This window comes from Leiobunum rupestre, chromosome 7, assembly GCF_980474605.1.
Source record: "Leiobunum rupestre chromosome 7, qqLeiRupe1.1.hap1, whole genome shotgun sequence".
In the NCBI taxonomy this organism is placed as follows: Eukaryota; Metazoa; Arthropoda; class Arachnida; order Opiliones; family Sclerosomatidae; genus Leiobunum; species Leiobunum rupestre.
This window is the reverse complement of record NC_143390.1, coordinates 9974405-9988197: the sequence shown is the minus strand read 5'-3', so window position 1 is coordinate 9988197 and position 13793 is coordinate 9974405. Positions and strand designations below refer to the sequence as shown.

Here is a 13793-nt window from a genome sequence, read left to right as displayed (position 1 = left end):
AAGAAATTTTAATGAAAAAAGGGTTATTAATTTTTTAAGTGGTTGGCCTTAATATTATAAGAAGTTTTAGGTGATTCTTCAAAAGAGCATTAAAAAAGGAATATATATATATACAGAGTTAGGTAAATGAGGTATCGTTCGGACCAAACAAAATTTTTGATAAAAATAACTTTCTATAAAAAATTAAATTTTTTATAATTTTTTCTGCAATTTTGAAAAGAGACACCACAGAATTTAAATATATATATAATTTTTTATAGAAAGTTATTTTTATCAAAAATTTTGTTTGGTCCGAACGATACCTCATTTACCTAACTCTGTACTTGGTGAGGAAAATGACAAAAACTAAACACAAAATGTTTTTTTGAAATAGTGCCCCGTGGTGATGAGATCGGAATTCAAAAATTTAAAAACACTAGTTATACCCCATAGGGAACTAAATGGCACCGAAACTAAAAGATTTAATGACAGGGCACTGTTTACATGCTTATTCTGCAAAAGTCTTTATTTTTAATTATTTTAATTTCGACAAGTTATCATAAATAGTTTCTTACTTATTTACCCCTCAAAATAATATCCTCAACATCAATTATTTTATTACTTACTTTTAATGAATATAAAAGAGGTCCAGGTCATTTTGATTTACTCAAACAAATAGTTCTAAATATAATTTCGGTTGACCTTGAAGAATTTATTCAAAATTACGCGAGTTTTCATCAATAATTCCTTTCTGAAAAAAAAGAAGACACAAATATTTCCATTCCGTAGCAGTAAAAGATTTGGTATTATAGAGTACAGGCAGTTGGGGGGGGGGAAACGAAAGTTCGTCTGCTAAAAGCAACGACTCTACAGCTAGTTGGACGGGTAATATTTAGTCTTTGGGAAAATATTTTCCAGGTTGCTTGAGTCGGCCATTTTGGGCGCGATTGCAAACATGGCGAATATGGATTGTTTTAATGTTGATTTAAATTCTAATTTTAATTCTTCTGAATATTACGATAGTTTAGAGCTTAATGTCAAAAGTAGGTACAGAGAAAAAATATCATTCATTAATGATACTGATCCATATATAGTCAAACCGAAAGATTGTCATTTAATTAAGCCTGAAGAGATTGAAAGTTTTAGTTATTTGCCCCCAATAAACTTTGCAGATATTTATCTGTATTTAATTGAGGGAATTTCACCTTTCACGAAGAAGAAATTAAAGAACTATAAAAGTTTAAATGCGTATAACCTTTTTGTTTGTGGATTTATAAGAGACGTGATGGTGAAGAACGTTGATGGTTCCATTTATATTCTTGTTAAAGCCACTGTGAGTATCTTCACCAGTATCATTTATATGTAGCGTAACATATATATTTATTCTGTTCGTATTCTTAAGGTAATGCACTCCCAAAGATTAAGGGAAACTCCCTTAAAACCTTGGATTATAACAGAGCAAGATGGCACAATTGAATCTGGACATTGCACTTGTATGGCAGGACTTGACGAGTCCTGCTCACATATTGCAGGGCTGTTATTCTACATTGATTATGTCGTTCGATTTCGAGAAAGGACAACCGTTACAGGTGTCAAGGCTTATTGGTTGGTTCCTATAACCAAAGGAGCAAGCTATGCCCCAATAAGTGAAATGGATATTTCTTCAATAAAATCCCGAAGAAAGGAATTGGATTCAGTATTAGAAGTAGAAGAAAACGCTAAAACTAAATGCAAAGACAGTGTATTGGTTCAGAAATTTACTCCAAGAATCACGACTGAAGAACACTACCACCTTGCTGATAAAATTTTTAGTCTTGGCTGCAAAAATTCGTATTTTAGCATTGATAGAAAATATCAAGAAAAATATAGACCAAAATATATTAACGATTCATTCCCAATGGTGCTAACTGAGCTGTACGATGACAAATGTGTTGATTTACCATTCCACGAACTACTTAAACATTGTGAAGGAATTAAAGTAGGTTTTACATGCCAGCAAGCCGAAAAAGTAGAAGCTGAAACAAAAAATCAATCAAATAGCAAACTATGGCATTGTTTCCGCGCTGGTCGTATAACAGCGTCAAACTTTAAAGCAGCCTGCCACAGTAATCCAGCAATGCCTTCAGCTTCATTAATCGCTACAATTTGTTATGCAAGTGAAAGAAAGTTTGAAAATGAGGCAACCAAATGGGGTACTCATAATGAAGAAACAGCACGAAAAGTTTACCGCAATGCAATGCTGAAGACTCACAAAAATTTTAAAATTGAAAGTTCTGGACTTTGCTTGAATGTCAATCATCCCCATCTCGGAGCCTCACCGGATGGATTTGTTAGTTGCGACTGTTGTGGTAAAGGGGTTATAGAGCTGAAATGCCCTTTTACCATGAAAGATAACGCTCTGAAGGACGGAGATAACAAATTCTATCTTCAAATGAGCGAGAGTGAATTGAAACTGAAGCAAAATCATGCCTATTATTATCAAGTTCAGACGCAGCTATTTGTAACTCAAAGAGTGTATGCGGACTTTTGTGTGTGGACCAAGGTGGACTTCCATATTGAAAGAATATATCCGGATGAGGATTTCTGGGCAATTGCACTTAGTAAATCAAAAGAGTTTTTTTATAATGCTATTTTGCCAGAACTAGTAGGACATTTTTTTAGGAAGGATACGTCCATTAAAGAAAACCCCAGAAAGAAAAAAAGTGGAAAGAAAGCGGTTAAGTCATCCACTGAGCTCAATATTTTATCTCCAAATAAGAGGAATAATTCAAACAGAATGTCATCCCCATCAAAAGATTTGAATACCCAATCCAAAGTTCGTATCAATTTCTCTTCACCATCGACATCTAGGATCCCCAACTATTCATCCCCATCGAAAGATTTGAATACCCAATCCAAAGTTCCTATAAATTTCACTTCACCATCCACAAAAAATCAGATTACGCCATCCACACCCAGTGCTTCTCAGAATATAGGATCAGCAACTAAAGAACTTGTTCAGTCCCCTTCAGAACGAAATAACTCTAGTCAATGTGAAGTCTGGTGCTATTGCAAACTACCCGAGTCTGGTGATATGATATGCTGTGATAACCAAAATTGTGCTATTGAATGGTTCCATATTGAATGCCTGAAAATAAAACGGATTCCGAAAGGAAAATGGTTTTGTGCTGAATGTTCAAAAGTTAATAGGGAGAACAGATCAAAGAAAAGGAGGCTCCAAATGTGATTTTCCATTTACTGGTCATTGTTCCTATATAAATTCAGAAATTACATTATTTTGAAAAATGAAAAAATAAATTTAAGGTCTCAGTTATAAAAATTGATTAATTTATTCAATAGAAACTACTGATGGGGTAAGATTTGTTAACGAACAGCACACGGTAGCAATTTTGTCAATTGTAGCAATATTTTCATCCGGGGCCCGATGTAGCAATTCCACGGGAACTTTAGTATGAAGTATTTTATACTTTTGTCGTAGTTGCCCGATAACTCTTTCAACATGAATTCTGACATTAGCTAATTTACGTGTAGTTTCTACATCATTAGGGGATAGTTGTTTTTTTCCACGGGTAAATGCTGGGTATTTTATGGATGCACAATAAAATCCGACTGAATCGTCAATATCAAACCCCCTATCAGCGAGAACTAAATCTCCAGGAATTAGTTTTTCTAAAAACCCACAATGTTCTGTTAAATGTTTATCCGAAACACGACCACCCCAACCTTTTGAAATATAACTTATGGATCCTTGAGGTGTAATACCAATTAGAAATTTTACAGTGTTATTGTGTTTATAGCTGGACCACGTATTTGCTCGTGTTATAACACTGGATGGTTTGTCTGTGAACACCTCAAAACAATTTATGATCACTGCACATTTTGATCCAAATTGCTCTCTAAAACACATTGGCATTGTTGCCTGTAGTTCGTCTCTTTCAGGCCACTTAATGAATCGGAAAAGGCGATTGTACAATGCATTTAAACAATTGTAGAAAATTCTGCTAACAGTTCTTTCGGAGATAAAAAACCTGTACGCTAATTCCCTATTTGATGAAGCCAATCGTAGTTTCATAACTGTCAGTATAAATTGTTGGAATGGTGTTAGCTTGGAGTTCTTGAATAAGAACGGTGAAATTTCTTCAACTAAAATATCTAAAAGCTCCAAGCGTTCAAGCCCCGTGAAGAAAAGAACTTTTTCATTATCCCCAGCAAAAAATGATGTACTGAATCGATATTTTTCAATATCCTCAGCTTTAGATTCAATTTCCAACGTTGCTATTGATAATTGATTTCTACAAAGGCTTAGCATTTCCTTTACTTGGTCTAACTGTAAAGTTAGGTTTTCAATTGAAGATTTCAATTCTTTTAATTCAAACTGGGCTGCTTCTAGTTCAAACTGAGGACAGACTCTTAAAAATGTTTGGGAAAATCCATCTGTGAAACAGCTATCCGTTTGCGTTGCGTGCTCATCGAAGGTGGTTTCTGTTTGAGTTGAGTGCTCATTGAAGGTGGTTTCTGTTTGAGTTGAATGTTCCACAAAGTTGGGTTCTGTTTGGATGTATTCGTCTGTTAAGCATGGTTGGGTTGTCTGTGTAGATAAATTTGCATATGTTGGATATATATGTTCTTCAAATGTATGATCCATTTCTAGTAAAGAAACGTTTTCACCAAAAGACATCAAATTATTTTCATTAATAATGGAGGAATTAACATCAAGCGACACAGTGTTGAATTCTGCAGCAGTAAGCAGGGTATTAATTTTTGGCGTAGATGTAGCACCTGGCAGATTTGGATTTAAACTATTTCTACACTTCGTAGTTCTGGGGGTATCAAAGTAGTGCAGCTTAGCTCTTTTAAGTCTTCTTTCATAGCGCTCTAGCTTGTGATCATTGTCTTCAATTCCACTAGTTCCGTCTTGAATAACACTAGATTGATCTGTTTTTAGGTAACGACTTGGAAGCCAGTCAGGATGTGTTGCATCGTAGAGCGTTGATGGTTTTCCTTAAACAAAATAGTGTATAGTTTTGTGTTTTAAGCTCTTTTGAGTTAAAAAATTAGAATACCTGAAGCGAAATGCCTTGAACAAATGCGAAGTTTTTCATCGTACCCATTAAGCCTTAGTTTATTGACCCATAGGCGCTGCCTATCAGATGATAATTGTTTTGTTTTATCCCCCTGGTTTTGTATAACGTTTGGAATCCGGTAAAAATTGACCTCCTCCGATGACAATCTTTCCCCTGAACAACCCTCAATACAACAACGCTTACGTTTTTTACCCATTAAAAAGATCAAACCTAAATTGATGATCCAAAATTCCTATCACGAAAACGCGCCCAATATGGCTGACAAACGAGAGAAAAAATAGATAATAGTTATCCAGCTCTTTCATAGATGGCGATACGATCGCTATTTTTATCCCCCCCGTTATTTTAGTTCCCCTATGACGTTTCATATTTCCCCTCTGCCTTTACTCTATTAGAATTTTATGGTTTTTGAGCACAACTTGATTTTCACTAACGGTCACTCGTAGATAAGTTACAGTTTGAAACCCTCGAAAACATTAAAAATGAAAAAGCTAAGCTGAACTAAAAATAAATCTGTTTTAGATATATTATAGAAAATTTTTATTAATTTAGATGTATTCAGGGTTCATACAACATTTGGAAAATTAATTTCCCTGATATTTCCAAGTGTTAAAGCACCGTATGTTTTCGTTTAATCGAAAAAAATTATATATAATTATTGAGGCGCTTCCAGACTCAAACGAATTTCCCTGATATATCCAGGTTTTTGTTAAATATTTAAAATTTCCCTGATATCGCCCTGATTTTTTTGGAAAAAATCTGTTTCACTGATATTTCCAGGTTTTCCAGGTTCTCCAGTTTTGTATGAACCCTGGTATTTTATACGAAACCAAAAATTTTAATTACGGATAACTGCTTGAAAATAAATCTTGGACCGGAGCTGTTGGAGCAAAGAGGAGTAATTATAATATCGTTGAAATTTTCTAATCAGCTTGCTAATTTGGTTATTTCATTGGCATTTTTAGCGGACGCTTACCAAAGAAGAATGGCCATTGACTTCAGCGACGCTTATTATACGGAATTCAAGCACGTTTATACTGGGCCTTGCAAAACTGAGAGATCATCGGCAATATTAATTTCAGATTCAAGTACAGTGACTAATCATTATAAAGTTTAATTAGATTTATTTGAATCTGCCAGTTGTAGCTGCAATAGTTTTAACAAATAATGAATTACCGTTAAGTGCTCACTTGGTGTTTTACGGCAGAAAAATCACACCAATTAGCGTTGCCCAAGTGAAGGATGAAAACAGCAATGGTGGCAGACTCAGAGCCCATCTCGTAGTGGCAGGCTTTCTTTCTTTCCCTGTGGACCGAAATCACTAAGCAGAGGTTATAGTAGGACTTAACTGTACTCAGTTAACGTTAATTCAATCTTGGTTTAACTGAGCATTCGACATGCATCTGCTACGCTATCTACAGAAATGTCACAAATCACTTAAGGTAGACGCCGTTAAAGTGGGTGCCCATCGTTTTCGACGTGGCTCTATTGCAACCGACGGATAATATAACCCACACGAAGGAAAAATGTGTACTGGAGTCTACGAAGCCAACTTAATTTACCAAGTGACAAAGCCCATTCGGTAGATTAATTAAATCAATAGAAGCGTGAATTTGTTTAACCCATGGAAATTCAAATTTATCATTACGCTTTAGTCCTTTATTAAAAAGTTACAGGTGAAATCCTATTTGAGCAGTAAAGGACTGCCGTGTTTCTAAAGCTAGTAAAAATGAACACCGGAATGATGTTATATTTACAGCGGGTCAATTTACGGAAGCCGTTTTGCGAAGCGGTTAGGACACACACTAACTTCTTTTTGTCGATTATATTTTGTGAACTACTGACTACCTAAGCAAAATTTATGTACAAAAATATTTAAATTATCTAACAAATTCATCGATAAAACGAATCGGGTTTTCATAAATTCATTTTCAATATCTGCTTTTTCGTGAATATCATGGTGTTCATTTTTCATCAGACACCCGGACGAAACCAATTAATATCCAATTTAAAGCGATAGAATTAACATTACAGAGTTTACTAGGCTCCCGCTTATCGACTTAGTTCATGTTGAGAATTCATAGTTTAAATAAATTAATGATAGAAGCTATACTATTGAGCTCTGGTTACTACAGTAAAATATAGAACAAAGCCTGGTCGTTTTTCTGATAATTCAAAGTTGCCATATAGTCCAGTAACTTTAGGATTTCACTTCGGAAAAAATGCCCCCGGGCTGAATTTTTGCATACACCTTTATTTAGTGTCTATAAACGTTGTGTCAAAAGTCCCCATCATTGGGGTGTATGGAACTTTTTTTTTTGGCGGGAAAATGCCCGGCAAAAATGGTTTTTCACCAATACCTCGTTATTATTACTTTTAAAGCTAAACTGTCAATTACAAAATTAATGCTGAGCACGTTTTTGACAAGAATGGTCTTATTTGAATTTAGCGTGTGAGCAGTCGTTTCTGCGCAATCGCAAAGCCAATGTTTTTAGTACGGCTTCCATGTTTTTTTGTGGAAAAAAATATGCCATTCCTAAAAATTTCACAATCGAAAGAGGTTATGGTCTTATAGAACCTCCGCAAAGTCCTAAAGTCTGCAGTGCCAACTTTCACCGCCATCTTGGAAAATGGCCGCCATTTTATATTCGCTTATAATTCCAAAATTATTTACCCAAACTCCACATATGAGGTGTCATTCTTCTTCAAATTGTCTTATCCTTCATTATAAGCTCTTAAAAGGTCGATTTTATCAAAAGGTCAAAGGTCACGAGCTAGAAAAGTTAAAATATCTTTAAATTATAAAGAAAAACGGTATGTTTCATACATATTGCTTATTAATTAAAACTTCTAATAATATTTCAAAGTAGCCCTGTTGCTCTGGAGAAGGTCAAAGTTTAATTGGATTAAATTGATTAAGTATTTATTTTAATATTAAATTATAACTGATACCCCACCCTTCGTTTTCTAATAAAAAAACGTTCTTGGTTTAACGCCAATTTCGAATGAAAAATGTTCTGAGGCGAATTCTAGGTCAAAATATTGCGCTTTGTTCGAAAAAATTTGTTTCAAGACTGCCCGACTTGACATTCAACCACCAGGGGGCATTCTAGGTCGTTACGACCACAGCACATGCAGTTTCAAAGCGAACGGTACGAAAAATATTTTTGGAAACCAATTTTATAAAAATAAAGTAAATATCAAATATTAATTAATAAAAACATTAATAAATACATATGGAAAGATTAAAAAACGACAACTCTTGCATAGTAAAATTTAAAAATGTTTTATTAAAAGACACGACTTGTTTCGCTGCCGTTCGGTAGCATCATCAGAGGCACATCGCACCTGATGATGCGACCGAACGGCAGTGAAACCAAGGGTGAAACTAGTCGTGTCTTTTAATAAAACATTTTTAACTCTCCGAGGGGACTATATCCTCTAGGAGGGGTTTTACAATCACCGTGTCTGTCTGTGTGTTGCGAACGCGTTACCGGGGCAAAGTCGAAAAACCGTGTTTTCAGTTTAGAGGTTCGCAAAACTACCGTGTGACGGTGAGCGTCAACGGATAAATTTGCGGGTGGGTTGGGTGCGATTGTTTTCTTTTCGTTAACGCCCACCGTCGCGACGGTTGCAACTCAGTTTCATTGGAAATTTGGTTATTTTAATGTTTATGCGTAATGTGGGAATGTTGAGTTTGTGTTATGGCGGTTGTGGGTGATGAGTTTGTTGTGTATGCGTTTTGTATGTATCGGTGTTTTCTCTCCAACTTCTTCTTATTGACTTTTGGGACGGACCGAATGATGAGGGTTACGATAACCGTCTCAATGTCCAAATGGCAGTATTTTCACCAAATGTTTACGGTATTCGTCTTAGTAACATTAGTGCATTGTTTTACTACAGTCCCGTTCAAAAGTTTCCGGCCGTTTTCTCTTGGCAGCCATTTTATTTCTGTCTTAGGTAGAGAGCCGAATGAGGGCTTCTATGAAAGAATACATGAAAATTAACCCTAATTTAATTTTAAGCGAACCAAAGCCCTTAAAATTTAAATTAGGTTAATTTTCATGTTTTTCGTCATCACTATTTCTTCAATAACTTTACAACCCCATATCCGATTTGAATAATGAAACCAGGTTATGTTTTCGAATATTATGACGCTTCGAACAAGCGTAGACACGACAAATTATATTTATTTTTCATGACGTCATTTTGGAGGGGTTTAGCTTTTTCCGGCTTTGCTCGTGCCCTAATGGTGGTAAAGCATTAATTTCTACTGCATATTATTTTCGTGAGGGTATTCTTTCATAGAAGTCCTCATTCGGCTCTCTACCTAAGACAGAAATAAAATGGCTGCCAAGAGAAAACGGCCGGAAACTTTTGAACGAGACTGTACATCTAACTCTCTGTTGTAACTACTTAATTTATAATATTCTGAATAAATTATAATCGGTTGTTTCGTCTCAATTATTTTAATTGAATTAAAATTTTACATCGGGCGGGATAGAACCGCGATTACGGTTTTAGTAAATAACTCTGAATTGCGGAGATCTATCTTTAAGGGTCATCTCGAGAAATTAATACCGCTAGGGACAATTCTTCCGAGGAGAGGTATATTTTGGCTTGCCAACTTGTTAAATTTTACTATGCAAGAGGGTTAGTTTTTTTAATCTTTCCGTATGTATTTATTAATGTTTTTATTAATTAATATTTGATATTTACTTTATTTTTATAAAATTGGTTTCCAAAAATATCTTTCGTACCGTTCGCTTTGAAACTGCATGTGCTGTGGTCGTAACGACCTAGAATGCCCCCTGGTGGTTGAATGTCAAGTCGGGCAGTTTTGAAACAAATTTTTTCGAATAAAGCGCAACATTTTGACTTAGAATTTGCCTCAGAACATTTTTCATTCGAAATTGGCGTTAAACCAAGAACGTTTTTTTTATTAGAAAACGAAGGGTGGGGTATCAGTTATAATTTAATATTAAAATAAATACTTAATCAATTTAATCCAATTAAACTTTGACCTTCTCCAGGGCAACAGGGCTACTTTGAAATATTATTAGAAGTTTTAATTAATAAGCAATATGTATGAAACATACCGTTTTTCTTTATAATTTAAAGATATTTTAACTTTTTTAGCTCGTGACCTTTGACCTTTTGATAAAATCGAACTTTTAAGAGCTTATAAAGAAGGATAAGACAATTTGAAGAAGAATGATACCTCATATGTGGAGTTTGGGTAAATAATTTTGGAATTATAAGCGAATATAAAATGGCGGCCATTTTCCAAGATGGCGGTGAAAGTTGGCACTGCAGACTTTAGGACTTTGCGGAGGTTCTTTAAGACCATAACCTCTTTCGATAGTGAAATTTTTAGGAATGGCATATTTTTTTCCACTAAAAAAACATGGAAGCCGTACTAAAAACATTGGCACTGCGATTGCGCAGAAACGACTGCTCAGACGCTAAATTCAAATAAGATCATTCTTGTCAAAAACGTGCTCAGCATTAATTTTGTAATTGACAGTTTAGCTGTAAAAGTAATAATAACGAAGATATTGGTGAAAAACCATTTTTGCCGGGCATTTTCCCGCCAAAAAAAAATTCCATACACCCCAATGATGGGGACTTTTGACACAACGTTTAGAGACACTAAATAAAGGTGTATGCAAAAATTCAGCCCGGGGGCATTTTTTCCGAAGTTTGGTCTATTTTTTTTCTAAAGTTACTGGATTAATATTAATTTGTGTTGGTATTGCGTCTGAGATAACAATTACCACAGCCTACACTTAGCAACAGCAAGACTTTTTGGGTTCATCCCCATTGATTCAAGGGAGTGTCATTTACGGGGCAGGTATTGATCATTTTGGTCGGTTTGACTGTCACGTTAACAGTGTTTTTGTGTTTGCTCGTCGTTCAACTAAAAAATTTCCAATCTCGTTTCTCCATTAATCTACTTAATGAGTGTTCTTCTGCATCAGGGTAGGTCACTAAATATAAAATTGATCAAAATTAATTATTTTCTAAGACGGTAAAGGCTTATTTTGCAATTGGTTTTAATTAAAAAAATAGTGATTGAATGCTTATTAAACATCCAAAAAGTGCAAAAGCATTTTTATATGAGATTTTCGGGACATGATGTTATTTGTCCTTCCTAACCGAACTGGGAGGTGGAAGTTGAACCAAGTTGCCAACGTAAACATCTACCAGTGGGCAACCGACCTTACATTTCACAAATGTCAGATCCCCAAACCCTGATAAATCGCAGAAATTATTGCACTCCTGCGTACAATAAAGCTACATATCACTCATATAGGTTAATTCTAAGCCTCTTTAATGAGGACTTTACTTCTCAAATATTTGCCGATTACCTTGGTTTTGTTTGATAAAAATAAACGTAAGTGTAGCCCGGTATGAGCAATTTCTTGTTTGCTACTATAGGTGGTTTTTTTTTCGCCTGTCCCAAGGCAAAAAGTGTAAACTTTTTACCCTAAAACGTTTTATTCGCCTGTTCTCGGGGTAAGATTTACCCTGTCCCGAATTTTGTTCGCTTGTTCCAGAGCTCAAACGTTATACTTTTTACTCCTCCTCGAAAGGAGGTGTAGAGGGAGTAATCTAGCTTATATAGAAAATTCGTCTGCTTAAATTTCGTTTCACGAAAACATACCGGGTTTTGAACAGCTTCACACGTGGCAAGCTTTTAATAACGAATGTCCAATTGCTAAATGCTATTTAATGACTTGAAACGTTTCTTGATGACTTAGACCTAAGGTGGTGTTTTGGGTATTAGCCTAGCTGATTATTATTATTATTAAATTAATAAGAAAAATGAGTCCTATATTGATGATCTCACCACCGGTCGCGATCTTAAAAACAAAACAAATATATAACCTTTAACCTCTAACTACTCCCTTCTTACTCCAACTCGTTTTTTTCGTCAAGATAGAATCGGAGTAAATTGACGTCATAGGGCTACACTTTTGAACCTGCTCAAAAAACCCAGAACAGGCGAAAAAAAACCACCTAATAAGTTACAAAATAAATTCAATTGATTTTGCTCCGCTTGTTATCAAAATCATGTGAAATCCACAGGATGATAAAATTAGCGAATTAGTAGATTAGTCCATTATAAAAAGGGATAAAAAAGCTAAACCCTAAACAAATTTGAAGAAAATTTAAAAACTTACAAATAGCTCGTACCGATAGGTCTTCGAGCAAACAAAAAGACGCGAAACTCGGACCAAATAGATCTTCGAGTAAAAAACTAAATTAAAAAATAATTAAAATAGCCAGAACTTCCAACGGTAGACCGGTTTCGTCCTAGTTGGAACTCATCAGTACCGTGCGGGAAATCTGGCTTGCGACTACTAAACCGAAAAGAGAAACTAAGCCTAAGCATTAAAAATCTCAAAACGAGTTGCGTAGCAACGGAAAGCCGAATAGGGGGAGAGTGGTGGAGAACAGTAAATACGATCCCATTCAATCGAAACCTTCGAATTTACGGTATTATATATAATTGCGCGCTTTCATTTCGTTATCGTAAGATGATAACGATGATTAAGAATATAAAACAACGCAACATTGTACGCTATAGTAGGATAAAATGTCTATTATACGCAAGCTCAACAAAAAGTAATTACTTTTTGAAATTTGGTAATGTATTTTGCAATTATTCACACGTACGAAAGCCCCTCTGTTTGATGAAATATTATCTATCCTCTCCCGAGAAGCAGTCAAGGTTTCACCATTTTTACAGTAAAGTGTACAATAATATCAGATTTTTATTTTCCTTATTTTAGGTGAAAATTATTTTCATAATTCATATTGAAAGGATTTTAATTGATACTATGCTACTATGGCCCGAGGTTAGTTTAAAAGTTAAATTGCTGAAGATAAAAGAATAGTTAAAATGTTTCATTAATAGTGTGGTATTTAAAGAGCTTTATAGGGTTCTGGTTTTAGCACCCCTTTAATTAATAATTAATAATAAGTAATTCGAGATAAATTTGCGATTAATTGAGCAAGATTTAGGGCTAACTCAATGAGCTTCAATATTCTCTATATCTGTCTACTTGGATCATTCGCAAAACTGGATTTTAGCCTTCTGAATTTACCAGTTTCAGATTGTTTTTTGAAAAGTATTAGAAATACGTTTATTCAACACTAGCTCCTCTCCCACAGTAGTAGTACAAGGGGTTTCTCGCTTTTCATTTCAATTCGTTTTAAAGGGTTTTGTAGAAGTGCATATTGTGGACTCTAATGCGAGGTCATGTTTCTTCGTTAAATTTTACTTAGTTGTAAACAAATGTTAAAAAGCGAATTTTGACAATTTTTACCCGCTACCAGCGAGCATGAAAATGGGGCTTTAGGTGGTGCCTTGGGTATTAGCCTAGCTGATTATTGATTATTATTAAATAGCAAAACTTTTATTTAAAAAAACTTTTAAATACAGTAAACCCTGGTAAAAAAAGAAAATATATACGAATATTAGATATTATTACATGCTTTTTTAGCCTTCCATTTTGAAGTTTTTTATCGGAGACTTGATAACTTTATCAATAAGGCTGCGCTTTCATTTCATTATCGCGTTATTTCTCCTTGAATAAAACTAACAACAGTTTGACCCCCACGTACAATTAATCAAAGATAGTTATCTTCATATAATATACCTTAATCTAAATTCAATTACTAGTTTTCTCCTGGGCAGCTCGGCCAAACGTAAGTACAGTT

General features: G+C 34.8%; 2 protein-coding genes across 2 annotated transcripts; one reads left to right on the top strand and one right to left on the bottom strand.

Annotated features, from left to right (window-relative positions):
* Positions 1-803: 803 nt before the first annotated feature.
* Positions 804-3205, top strand: LOC149934385 (uncharacterized). The gene is made up of 2 exons (XM_090153438.1): positions 804-1312; positions 1382-3205. The coding sequence occupies exons 1-2, from the start codon at positions 935-937 to the stop codon at positions 3203-3205; spliced, it is 2202 nt and encodes a 733-aa protein (XP_090009564.1). The 5' UTR covers positions 804-934.
* Positions 3206-3221: 16 nt separating this feature from the next.
* On the bottom strand, positions 3222-5259 carry LOC149934384 (uncharacterized). Its single transcript, XM_090153437.1, has 2 exons — positions 5043-5259; positions 3222-4980 (listed from the first exon to the last, which is right to left on the bottom strand). The coding sequence occupies exons 1-2, from the start codon at positions 5257-5259 to the stop codon at positions 3308-3310; spliced, it is 1890 nt and encodes a 629-aa protein (XP_090009563.1). The 3' UTR covers positions 3222-3307.
* Between the last annotated feature and the right edge of the window lie 8534 nt (positions 5260-13793).